Raw genomic sequence first — 13,902 nt, forward strand, 5'->3', positions numbered from 1 at the left:
TCCAACAAATGAAGAAGAGGACACGGTTTACGGATCACAAACCTATCAATTTTCTATCTTGGCGAAGATGGTCATGTCAGGATTACTGACTGAACACTGAACACAGGAATGTAAACCACAAGAAAACAATAAACAACATTCCCAGCCTTATTCATGCATGCCAAAGGTGGGGTTTGAATCTTAGAATAACCTACATCTGCACACATGACTGTTACCTTCAAATGCATTCCTGATGTTATTGTTTATTAAGATGAACTTGAGGTTTCTCACTTCTGTTTTCATCTTATGAACGTCTATAAAAATGTGAAAGTATTCCAGTAACCTTCAGTATGATGACTCCAGGGATAGAAGCATAAAACATTTTAAGATGTAAGACCAAAAGCATGTGTGCAGCTGCACAAATACACACACACACACACACACACACACACACACACACAGAAACAGACACACACACACACACACACACACACAGAAACAGACACAAACTTTGTGCCAAGTGTAAACCCCTTGCATACACACTGTTCCAAATTTTACCCCTCAGTTGTTTTGAAATGGTAAACATGTTATCCAGGGTGCTGATCAGACGGCAAACTCCTGAACCCTCACTGCAGCTCCCCAAGGAGATCGACCATTTTCATGCTGGCAGGTTACCAGGGGTCACTTCTACCAATCCTCACACTAACTCATCTTTTGGTATCTTATTTTATCCACATGAGTGTTACACTAAACATAACCCTCTGTGCTCTTTCTCTTGTGCTTAAGTTTTGGGATTAACTGCTTGTGAAGTCGATGCCAGCTGTTGGTTTTACGGCCCACCTCTTGAGTAAAAGTAGCAGTTTCTCTCAAGTGCATTTAGCGAGTCTGAACTGTTTAAGCCGTACTGTGTGTTAAATGTGTTTTGTTCTGCCAAGACTTTTCTTTTTCAAATCTGAATTCTATTAATAAATAAGCATCAGATTCTCCCAGGTTCTGAGTATGTACTCTGGCTACCCCTCTTATCTCTCACCGTCATTACATGAAAGAAAATGAGGCTCAACACTCACAGATACCAAACAACATGAGGTTTTATTATCATCTCTTCTGAGTTATAAGTTATCCTGTGAATCCAGAGATAATACATTCATCATTTCTGATAGTAAAGACGGAACAATCATTGCTATATTTCTGATAAACCATTGTCTCCTGCATGTTTGAAGCTTATTGTTGACATACCGTCAGTGTGCATATGGTAAATTTACATATCTGGCCCCAGGGCAGGATGATGGTTCAGCTGTCTGTCCCCGAAAACAAAGAACACTTTCATCTTGATTCTTTGGACTTTGTGTTGTAATACATATTCCATTATCTTACTTTGTTTCACATTACAATGTTATCTGCCTGTTCAGTAAGTTATCTTTAAACTTACAAATGAAGTGTGCCTTCACTTCCTATTTGCGTTTGCATAATGTAGGGCTGCTTGTCTTCGACTTGTTATACACCCCAAGGCAGGACACTGGCAAATTTGAAAAATAAATAGAATCTAAAACCAAGTTTTTGTTTCTAAATGTAAATTCTTGATAATATCAGTTTTTGCATCAGAATTCATTGGACCAAACGTGACTTGAAAGTCTGTGATCAGTCCTCAGCTGACCTCATTTTTTTTTAGAACAAACACAGCAACTGTGGGTAAAGTGTCTGGTACCTTAAAGTGGAAAAAGGGAACAAAACCAGGGTGCTTGATTCCAACAGACACTGATGAATTAGTCCAGTTACTAACCTGAAAATTCTGTTGTTCAAGCCATCTGCGTCTGGGTGAAGTTAAAAGGTTCTGGACCCAAACTAAACACTAGATAATACTGGTTAGAGCTTCTGGTTAAACTCCTCTTGTTTGTAGCGTTCCACTATTAAAGATACTTGTGTTGATTATCTCACAAGTAAAGTTGCTCATCTACAGTGGTTAAGTTTTTTAACCATGAACTAAACCCAAATAAACCTTACTATCTGTTAGCTTTAAAAAGGCTTAAAGATATTTAGCATTTCTTCTGGATTAATGACAATGGAGGTTGTATTTTTCTGCAAAATTCTCAAATACTAATCTTTCTGAGCATGCACATCCCAATGTGACAACATGTTTGTTTGAACATCACACAAAAAGGTCCCAAGTAAATATAGAATAGTTACTCCAATACTGAAACATCATCCTGCAGGACCTGCACTCCTGCAGGATCCTGAAGCATGCAGAAAGATTGAGCTGACCCCTCTCATCCAGGACACAAAGTGTTTCAGACACTTTCCTCCTGCAGAAGGCTGTGGTGCATCAAGATCTAAACCTCTCTACTCGAGGCCAGTTTCTTCCTGCCTTCAGCTGCTTTCATCATTAAGGCCAAGAACATGTCCAATGTGTTTGAGCACACATTGGAGTGGAGCAGGCAAAAGACGGAGAAAACTGCGAGTTCATAGAAAGACTAGGGACACATATTAGAGTCAGACAAATATGGTGAAGTGTATTTAGCATAATATGTAACTTTAAGATAAAGAACACGGATGGCATATCGTTCATATTATTTATATTTTTCTTTTAATATTATAGATATTTTCTTAACTATTTCTGTATATTGTTTGACATACTATACATGATGTTTTGTATACAGTTTATTACTCTAAATCAATACACCAAGACCATCTCCCTGCCTGTGAAAACTCTATACTGCTGTTGTTGTTTTTTTTGTTTTCTTTCTCAGAGAAATGTATTTTCATTTTTCAAAAGGTGTAATCAACTTGTTGTTTTAACCAACTTTAATTATACTTTAATGTTGCACTGATAGGAGAAGAAATAAAGACGATTGCCAGCAAGGCTGCAAAAATCTGGCAAACAGATCAGGAGTGACCCCATCTGCAACCTGTGTATAGTACAGTGTACACCATACGGTATATAATTATGCAACTGGTATAATAAGCACATCTCTCACAGCACGACACTCAAATTATAGTTATTGTCATCCTCGGTAACATGGCCTTCCATTCTGCAGTTTCTAAGATGAAACATCTTTTACAATGAGTGCAGCTAACCTGAAGTGATTTCTGTAGACTTTTGTTAAGTATCTTAACAGAACATGGATTATTAAAGGGGAGGAAACCCTCAGATAACCCTCGTCTTTTAAATACATGTTGTTCTTCTTAATTGGTGTGTAAATCTTAATAAAATGAGCAATGTGTTTCTGCCTCAAGACAGATTGGGCTCTCCACAGCTGTTAGCGTATGGCACAGAGCCCGAAGCTTTAACCAAGCAGCCCTGCTAAGCCGTTCACTTGTTATAGCCATGTGAGTAAACACACACGACTCAGCAGAAATCGGAAGCAGCACTAAAGCGAGTTAAACTGTGAGTTTGAATACTGAATGTGTAAGGTGTTCTACTTTTAAAGGTGGGCAACGCTGTCAAAAAAGCGCTTTCACTGTGAGCCAAATGTGTCACCATCAGAGGAACTTTTTCAAGGTTCATTTCAAACTTGAACACAAAAGAGCGTTACACTATGTTTTTTTTTGCCCCAACAAGAGGATCTCTTACTTGTGCACTTTTTGAGCCCGGACCCTTTCTTCACAGCATGACGGCTGAGTTTGCAGTTGAAGTTGTTCTCCCAGAACTCAGCAAACCAGATATTCCGTCTGTTGTTCTCCAGAGTTCTGCTGATGAAGTAGCGATCAAATCCTAGACAGATCAATGGGAGTCATTGGCACAGTCTGTATCAGTGTAAAGCATGTTGTATCAGTCTGCGAGCCTTAGCTCGTCCAGTTTTACAGTATGATTAGAATAAACTTTTTAGCTTATTTTTTCACTGAATGTTTGGTTTCATGAAAACAATGCCTGATAAATACCAATAAAGCAACCAGATCCAGGCAGGCTTTACATTAAAAATGTTATTTCTTCCTGAAATATCACATACTACTGTGTTGTGGAAAAAGAGTAGACTTTTTCTCTCTACCTTTGATGGACTGTCGCTTAGGCAGGATGGTGACTGCTCCCTCTGCCATCTCCTCCTGGTGCACAACCGGAGAGATCTTTGAGCCCCAGCTGTCCGAGCCCACCCAGATAAAATGACCTGTCTGGTTCGCCTTTTTAGCTGCATGCAGCAGCCGCCTGCAAAGGTGAGGAAACAGATGTTTAGCTACGGATAAGGTCAGCATCCCTACAAGCTCCTCTTTGTTTCTTGTTTTTTTGAAATTCATTCCTAAGTGGTCTGGCAGAGTTGGGCTGAAATGACTGCGGCAAACAGCACAGACGGATACAAACAAAGACTGTTTTTCTAAACTTCAAAGGGGTGTCATCACGTGTCTCACACCACTTCATACCTGATGTCGTCTTCGTTAGCAAAAAGAATGACGACTCGTGCATTAGGGTTTTCTCTGAGCCGCCGGATGATCTTGTCAAACTCTCCCTGCTTTGGCTCCCTGGGAATCTTGACGGACTGGGAGATGCACACGCCCCCTAAAAGCACAGAGTTTATAGATATTAGTATGATAAATTAGAAAAACAAAAGAGCTTACAGGTAATTAAAACATCAGAATAAGGCTTTACATAATTGTTCATGAACCAAATCTAAATATAATTAGGCACAAGCAAACAATCATGCTTGAGGTAATTACTACTTCATCAGGTTAACAGGGAATGCAAACCAACCTGACACTAAGGTGATGAAATGTGGTTTTATAAAGCCATTTAGAAGACAGTCCTTGGTCTGCAGTTTAAAGAAAGACACAGACTTGATGTCTGTTAGACTTATCTAAAGTAAGGCCTTTTCCTTATATCTACTATGTGCATGTTCTGACTTTGACAAAGTTTTAAGGATAGCTTTTGTGACAAGTTGTAATAGAATATATTTACATACTTTATTTTTAAGGGACTGATCCCCATCAGCTGATGGCCTCAAGGTAAGCATGTGCCTCATGTATGGAGGCTATAGTCCTCCAAGCATTGTCAAATTCAGAATATGGTACGATGCACTGGGACAGGATACGAAATGCTTATTTATTCTTTTGGAGAAATTTGTGGGCGACACACATTTAGTTGCATCGTCAGGAGAATCGAGAAAAAAAACAGTGATTAAGATGTAAAGAGGAGCATATATGTAAATCACCTTTAACATGTATTGCCCATGACCCATATTGCACAATAGAACACGTTGAGAATAAGACAGGAACACCATGACACTATTGCAGGATGCACACAGTCTTGAGAAGCAACGATGGAAATGGGCCACTTTGTTTTTAACATTCCTATGTACTTTGGGGGACACTTTGTTGTCAGCAGATGACAGAGATCATCAATGAATGTGCAGACCAATTATTTCCATGATGACTGATAATGTATTTCAACTGGGTTGAATATATTCTGTTTCTCTCACATCTTAAATTTGCTGTTATAGACGTACTTTGGATTTTTTGTAAGCTGTACATTTGCTCCTTTCTATTTGCTCCGACGTTCTTGCTGAATGTGGCATCAAATTTCAGTAAGGTCCTTTATTGGTAGTATTTGTTTAATGTACCTGAAACGCTCTCAGCATCCTACCAGTAAACAAATCAAATACTCAGAAAAAAACAAAATCAAAACAATCAGTATCTCAGGCTGTCACAGCTCTGTCCAATCACATCACTCTGACCGAGCATTTAGTAGCGTGAAGCATTTAGTGGGGAAGCCGCAGGGGCTGTCTTGTGGAAAAATTGCTGCAGGCCAATCGTACAAACATTCCTGTCCAGTCATATGGTACATTAAATTACACACCCCAACAAATGCATCCTGCTGTGCTGCAGGATTGAATCCCATCTTAGAACCTCAAGACACTCACAAAAGAACTACCCGTTTGAGTGCCTGTTGACACAAAAGCATGGCTTTGTGATGTGCTGTATCAGGTCCAAGCTGTGAGGCTTCAGCTTGAGAGTGTCCCAGTGAGCATTGTTTGTCAGGAGGATTGATTTTAAGCATCACAGCAGAGGAATGTCTTATTACAGTCTGCACATTGAATCCAACACACACTTATGTTCTATCATTATTGTATATGGAGAACAGCTTAGCATCAGGGCAGATTCACTTTGGCAAAAACTCATTCTGAAATTCAGCCTGTGCTTGTTTGATATGTCACAAGCAAGGTTAACGATTCAGCCTGATAAGTTCTCTAAAGAGCAACCAGATGAAATAACACACAGGAGGGAAGCTAACAGGACAAACTTACAAATTAGCTCCAAATTAAAAAATAATGTATGTATGCACCAACTACACCTGCTACAACCAGATGAATGAGGCTCACACAGATGAAGATAATAAATACATCGGAGGAAATGTTAGGCTGTTTTTAAATGATTGTTCTGTCTGTGTCAAACAGTGGTGGTCTAGACAACCTGTCACTCTGTGGTCTTCCACCCTGGTGCCCGGCTCAATAAGGGGGCATTGAAATCTCGATTAAGCTGTCTATAAAAAAGTTTTGAGGTCTGAGACAGAGGCCTTGTGTTGTATGAAACTGTCTCAACAGCTGTCAGCGAGCCTCGTTAAGTTTGAGAAGGTCAGACAGATTTTTAACTTAGTCCTCATTCATGCAGAGATTTTCAATTTTTTTTTTTTCTCAGCACTTTTGTCCCGTATTTAGAGTTGTGATTAGATACGTTTTAGGAATGCAAGGCTGCAATAGCCAGCAAAATTGTGTGGCAAGGGACTCATGCATGCTGCTAGTGCCAAAGTACTTTTTCAAAATGTATATGCTTGCCTGTTGGATTTTTTTTTTCTTTTTTAGCATTAATTAATTTTAATTAACAGTTTGTGTAAGCTACTGCAGAGGAGCAGGATGACAAGTTTCCCTAACCACAAATCTACTTCCATACTCTATCCTTTGCTCTTTCAGTATGTTATTCAATCCTCATCTAGAGGAACAGAAGAAACTGGATTCAAAAGCCCTAGATTTAGTTTTTTAAGCTTTGTAGTTGGTTTCCCCCTCTGCCCCCAGGGACAAATGAAGGTTTTTTGGGTTGTTTTTTTTTTTGAATTTTGAATTTGAGGAGTTCCATTGTTTCAATAAAGATACTTTCTTCAGTCCCCAAAACTAAAAAAAAACAACTCATTAAATGTGCATACTGGATAGTATACCGTCTTGTCTGTGATATGAATATAGTGCGCTTTTTGAGGCTTAAACTTTTACAATACTTTTTCTTTGTTCTTGTTACTACGGTGTAAAACACACACGCTCTGCCTGAAGTACAAGAAGCTGTTTTTAGCGGGGGGAACCACTGTTGGATTAATATTCCCAACAGAGCTAGTGCCATCTTCTATTTAAAAAGTGTATGACTGTTCATGAGACTGAGGGGCCATTTAGTTTTACTATATCAATTTGGTCTGGCATGTTATTGTCTCCAGTTAAAGTTTGGAACGGTGGACATACTGTTTTTTTTTTTTTTTGGCCATAATAATCAGTGTCAAGTAAGGAGTCTGTCGTGCCAATCACATTTTGAGTAGAAAGTAAAGTTATGAATGAAAAGCTGAAGCACTTAATGATGTCATGATTGCAAATCCAAAAGGAGAAGAACAACCTGAACAGTTTTGTCAATTCTACTCAAACAAATACATTCAATTCACGTTAGTTTGCCAATTTGGTGGATTTAGCTCGCCAGATATTAACTTTCTAACGTTGTATTGCGATTATTTTCAGTACCACGTGATTTAAAAAAAAAATACAATCTGTCATGTTTATGTTTCATATTATCACATCAGTGACGATTATTAAGATACATGGTCACATTTTCAACCAATAGCAAGTGAAGAGGGAGGGCAGTGTTGGTAAAGTTATAAAGAGAGACAATGAAGAGAGCTGAGACAATATTTTCTGATTGTTTCACGTTTCTTATGCTCTTGAGATATGATGGCAAAATCCACGACAACAAGTAAAAAAGCTTTCGACATCTTCAAAAAGGGGTCTCGACACTGGTCTTTAGACCAAGACCGATTCTGAGTACTAAAGCACGAGTGCATTGGAGCTCATTTTGTTGTTGTTGTATCAAAACAGGTATCAATATAGTTTGGTTTTAATTGTATCTTCCTGTAGTTTTAACATCTGGTATGGTGACACCTCCTATCGTTGGACAAAAAAAGCCCTGGGTCAGCATGTTATTTAGGTCTCGGTGCAGACGTGAAACATGGATTTGCAGATTCTTCCTGAACATCAAGAGTCTGCTTATGGATCAATGATTGCACGCAGCACTTTCTGCTCTCATGTTTTTACCAGGCTGTCACGAACAAACATCTCTCAGTTTCCTTTTGGACATTTCTCACAGCTTTTTGAGCAGGAAGTGCAGTTTGTGTGTTTGATCCCCGCGATGAGTGGTACCCCTGGAATTCACACTTAAACTGTCAGGATGCTTCAGAGCATCTTTTAGTGGATGTTAGATCGCTGCAGGAAGTGTGCGTCTTAACTGCATGCGTGTGAGCATTTCATCACTTCAGCCATGTGTGTGTGTGATGATCCAGTTGTCCAGTTGACTCAAACAGGCTGTGTTATTGGTCATTGACTGTGTTTGCTGAAAGTGATGGGTTGAGAATGCCGTGCCATTACTCTGCGCTGTTTCTCATGTGCCAGAGTAGAGCACTATGCTGGTGTTATCCAAACAATGTTGTCTCTAAAATTCATGAAAACTGATAGTGACATGTGGCTGCTGTGTCAGAACAGTGTCAGAACCGTCACAGACATTTCATCCGTCGTCTCCAAAGAGGCCGAGCAGCTTTATTTCTTGACTTATTCATGTTCACATGCCTTTCAGATTAAACCACACATATTCAGACTCAAACATAATCCCATAAAATGTTTCTTTATGATCTGCAATATGTGAACATGAGATTCCACCACCACAAATCAGAGTATGTGGGAGCTGCGTAAAAAGCCCACACAACACGTTGAATGTTTGTCACATGTAGAGAATAAGCCAAAGATTAGTTTAATACTTTAGAAGAAAACATCCAGAGACATGAAAAAACAAAAGACCATTTAAAGTGTGCGCTTTATTTGTCTCTACTGTTGTGTCATGTTTAGGTCAATACGCTGATCAAACAGCCACGCCGCAAATAGCAAGAGATCCTTACCCGACACTGATTGGTAGATCTTGTAACTGCTGTGATGGTTGCAGTCCTACCTTTCAGTTAGCCTGCTGCTAATGTTGTCCGCTCTGTTCCGAGAGCTAGCAAGCCAGATTCAGAGTGGCCTGTTGCTCTCAGGGCTTAAAAGCTCCAATGTGGCCTTTGAGCTAGATTACAACACGGCAGAAACACTTAGGAGGTAACATTTGTTTTTCCATTACTTGAGGCCTCTTTGTGTGTCTTTGCACCTGATTCTGGCCTCTAGCTAGCTCCATTACATTTGTTTGTTTTATTAAATGCAACTTAATTCTATAATAATGACAAATAATAGGCTACTATTTCATACCTTTTTTATTTTTTTGCCCCTATTTTGACTTGTTGTAGTGACTGGCTCATAAATTAGAAAACATGGATTTTTGTCACAAGCCCAGGCTTTGATACTGCACACAATCTTCAGGGAGAACTGCACTCAACAAAGTATGTCCACCCTAAGTGCTTGTTTTAAGAAAATTAAAAGAAAAAAAAACAAAGCTCTGCTCTCTGTTCTTGAACAAATCAATCAGATTTCGACTCCTACGTTCATGCAACAACTCATTGTCGATCTCTGAGGAATCTGGAGTTCGGCTTCCTCTGAGCAGCACGCCCCTTTTTAGTTTAAACCAAGGAATCTTAACAACATAAAATGGCTCAGAGCATCCAAGGATTTAAAAAAAAAATGTTGTTAGTCATTTTGACAAACAAACTCCTTATTGTGATCTAAAACAAGGCCGTACACGCCCCTAACCAGTGTGATGTATCCGCTTCATGTGATACTTTAAGGCTTAAGAAAGTCAATGAATAATTCTTCACGTCACTTTTTTCGTTCTGCCTGTATTTTACAATAGAAACAATGCTTTTACATTCCATCGTTTTCATGTCGAGTGTCTCAATGTCTAATATGCAGAGTTTCCTGAAATTGTAAAAACAGCAGCGAGCTGATTGATAGTTAGCGAGCAGCTTACCCTGAAGCAGTCCTATATGAAATGACAGCTCTTTTTATCCTCTGAAACTATGAGTTCCTGCTCTGTGCTCCAATTTGAATGAATTATGCAAAGACCTCTTAATCAGTGAGTAAGAAAAAAAACCCAGAAGACACAGATGTCAATGGTGGTGAATACTAATCACACTAAATCACTAATAATGACCAGTTTAGCTGGATTAATGAGTACGTTTCCCAGAAAGTAGTTTGACAGAGGTCATGGATGGGATCATGTTTAGATCTTGTGAGAACAGAGGTTACATAAGATGAAGTATGTGAGCGGGTAATGGGCATGACACTCAACAGCTGCACTGTGGTTTAAACTATAGAATACGTGTTGCTTGTAGTGACTGAACTGAAGGCACACAGTAAGACAGCGGCACCTTGCTGTTGTCAGAAAGTCGTGAATCTGAACGCCTTCTCCAATTTGGCAGCAGCGGACAGACTGTCCTATAGAGAGCACTAACCCTGAGATGTGGTCAGTGGCTGAAGGATCCAACTAAATGGTCTGAAGTCTTTGTATATCTTGTGGAGAAACTCAGTGTCCATACTAAAGAAAAACTCAGCACAGGATTAGTGGGTTTTTGTGTATTAAAGAGTGGCATATACAGCTCAGACATACTGATGGTAAACTGCACTTGTGTGACTTGCTTGGAATTAACTCGTTTTTTATTTATTGTTCGATGTATGTGAGAACATTGTAAATCACTAAGTACTGCTTCTCCGCGCTCCTCTTTACTTGCCTCTGCTGTTTTTCTGCCACCACAGAGCGTGCACAGCGGCTGTGACGTAATTATGACATCATAGCTATCACCTTGGTAGCTGTAAGGTGACAGTGTATGTCCCCTAACAGCTGCGTTGTTGGTTTGACACCAGCAGGTCCCCCTCTCTCTCTTCTGTAGTGTAACCTGTCTGCCTCTTGACTTTCAGTGTATCCAACACACACACACACACACACACACACACACACACACACACACACACACACACACACACACACACACACACACACACACCCTTCCAAAAATAGAGTTTCCAAGTGCAGAAAAGTTTACAGAAGAGTTTACGTCCTGAACTGACAAGGTAGTCAAAGCTCAAAGAGGAAGCTGGGATCCTGAGAAACACTGTTTGATGCCGGAGAGTTTCACTTTGTCTGTGAGGGTTTATCTTCCTGCTGCATTTACAATACAAAGAGGAATGTTCAAGGGTTGCTGTTTAAATCACATTAAGTTGTTTATGTGGATATGTGAGAAGATTTGAAATGATGCCAGGTGCATACCATGTTTACATTACTTGTCTATCATTTCGACTGCATTATGTCTTTCTGTTTAGTTGAACCTGTTCTGCTCTGTGCTCTGTTTAATTGAACATGTTTAATTGAACCAACATAATAATAGGAATAGAAAATGTATATGTATGAAAATGTATATATATATATATATATATATGTATGTAGTAATAGGACTAAAAGACCTTTGCACTTTCTCTGCCCTGATTGGTTTCCTAATTGTCCAACTTTTCCTCGTTATTTGTTCACCACGAGTCTCTTTATGCGTTTAGTCTGTCGAGCCAATCGAGAAAAGAATTAACATGTGAAACGCATCATCTTGACTTCATCTTGTCCTTTCCTTTTTATTAGCTTCAAATGCCACTGACTTTAAAGGTCTGTTTCATGTTTTGTTTGCTTTCAGAGCATGCAAAGCTGGTTGATGTTGGATTTCAAGCTTCAAACATTGTGCTTAACAGAGTGAGAGCACATGTGGTCATCTAATCAAGTCATGCAGAAACGTAATTAGTCACTTTTATTCAGTCGACCAAGTGGGGCATGTTCTGCAAAATTAGAAGTGGCCTTGAGGATCTGATAAATAGGAGAAAAACACAATGGAGATAACAGAAGAACTTAAAGTGCTTCAATAATATTGGTCAACCTAATATGTTTATGATCTAAATCTGCAAACATTTTGGTTCATTCAGGACATGTTAATAGACATTTGCATGACATGGTCCGTGTCAGAGTGCAATAGTTACTTCAAAAACATCATCCAGAAAAAAACAAACTAAATGTTCAGCCGTATTGTTTCCTTATGCCTGGAAGGTTTTTGTATTTTAGTTGTTTGTCAGTTGGCAGGAAATCTCTGAAAAATATACGCACAATGTTCAATCAAACTTGTTGGCGAGTTCAGCCAAGGGCCAAAGAACAAGAGATGAGTTTATTGTTCAGCGGATGATTTCTAACCTGACTACTTAACATTGAAAGAGAATAAGAAAACAACTTTTTCACAAAGTTCTGCAGTTATTTAAATGTTGAAGAAAGTTTGGCAAGTGTTCCTTTTATGTGAAGCATTGTTTCCTTGCACAAATACTAAACTCCTTTTCACAACACAGTCATAAACCTCCAACCAAGATTGCCCCTTTATTTTGCGGTTCACCATTTTTGCGCCCTTTGGTTGTTTGTTTTTGTTTATTAGACTATTTTCTTAGCTTTAAAAAAACCAAACTGCTTCCTACCTACCAAGTGTAAAACAACAGGGCAAAATAAGAGACGCGCGAACACGAAAGTTTCTACAACATTTCAGGGATGTGCTCATGTCAGCACCATGATCATAACACCTTGTTGTTGTAAATGTGTGATATTTTGCCAAGATGACTTAATAATGCATATTTGTACAAATGCAATTCAACACATTTTCTGTAATATGACTTTGCAATCTCATTTACACTTTCCACTTTTCACAAATTCATCAACAGTTACCTTTTGTTGATGTAATGTCTTTTTTTTAATACTTTATTGCTGATTTTTATTTCTCTCCACGTTTGGTCTCCATCCTTCTCTTTCTTCCTGCATCTCCCTCTATCCTTACTTTCCAGCCCGTGCAGCACAGAATCAGCAGGCGGCTGACGGCATCATGAGTCTGCTCCTGCTCGAGGTTTCTGCCTGTTAAAGGACGTTTTTATTTGCCTCTGTGACTTTGCTTAATGTTGTGCTCATGATGGATCCCTGTTGGGTCTTTGTAACAATAATGTAATATGACAAAGAGTATGATCTTGACCTGCTTTTGTTGTCTTGTGTCACAAGCTAACATTTGTTGTGAACTGACGCGATACAGCTAAAGATTGTTTGCTTGATTGACTGATGAAACAAACCCGTTTGCTTTTAACATGCCTATGACAGAATTCTTAGTTCTAGTAAATTGCATCTGTGGCAAACATTTCCTGGATTGGTTAATTTTCAGAAGAACAAAGAAAGAAGGCCATCTGGCTCTGATCCTTTTGACATGTCTCTGTGAAAACTGTTGAAGGCTAACAGCAGCGTAGCTTATTTTCACGTCAGTGTTTTGTCCTTTATCAAATGGCTTCTCGCAATTCTGCTTTTAATAAAAAAAAATTAAAAAAAACCTCGAGAATCTATTCCTACACAACAGCATTCACACAGGTTCAGAAAATAATTAAAATCAGCGCAACTCGAGTTATGTAAGCATGTAAGCATGAAAAGTCCCTGGAAAGTGAATCACAGGGTGTTAGGTTGTTAATGTTGACGACCCTGAAGAAGAATTAAATAGACATGAGAGGCTAAATGGACTTGGTTTGGGAACTGGAGGGTGACCAGTTCAAGTCACAGACCAATGGAATAATCAAGTTGCTGAAGAGGGGACAGTTCACTTCCTTGGCACAATGTGTTTAGTGTATTTTGTATTGAAATCTTAAGTCCATATTGAAATGTCAAAAAAGACAAAAAGAAAAAGTTAAATCTCCTCTATTCGGTCTTTTCTGTCCAATAGTGCTTTAACAGACAGCA

General features: G+C 39.0%; 1 protein-coding gene across 1 annotated transcript in view; it reads right to left on the bottom strand.

Moving 5' to 3' along the window:
* Positions 1-13,902, bottom strand: part of LOC306822793 (metabotropic glutamate receptor 4-like) — a 167,397-nt gene that overhangs the window by 31,794 nt on the left and 121,701 nt on the right. The window contains exons 4-6 of the mRNA XM_079342011.1: positions 4,330-4,465; positions 3,963-4,117; positions 3,548-3,688 (exon numbers count right to left, since the gene is read on the bottom strand). Coding sequence (XP_079198137.1) covers positions 3,548-3,688; positions 3,963-4,117; positions 4,330-4,465 — 432 coding nt within the window. The remainder of the gene's footprint in view (positions 1-3,547; positions 3,689-3,962; positions 4,118-4,329; positions 4,466-13,902) is intronic.

Source organism: Symphodus melops (genome assembly GCF_947650265.1).
Source record: "Symphodus melops genome assembly, chromosome: 4".
In the NCBI taxonomy this organism is placed as follows: Eukaryota; Metazoa; Chordata; class Actinopteri; order Labriformes; family Labridae; genus Symphodus; species Symphodus melops.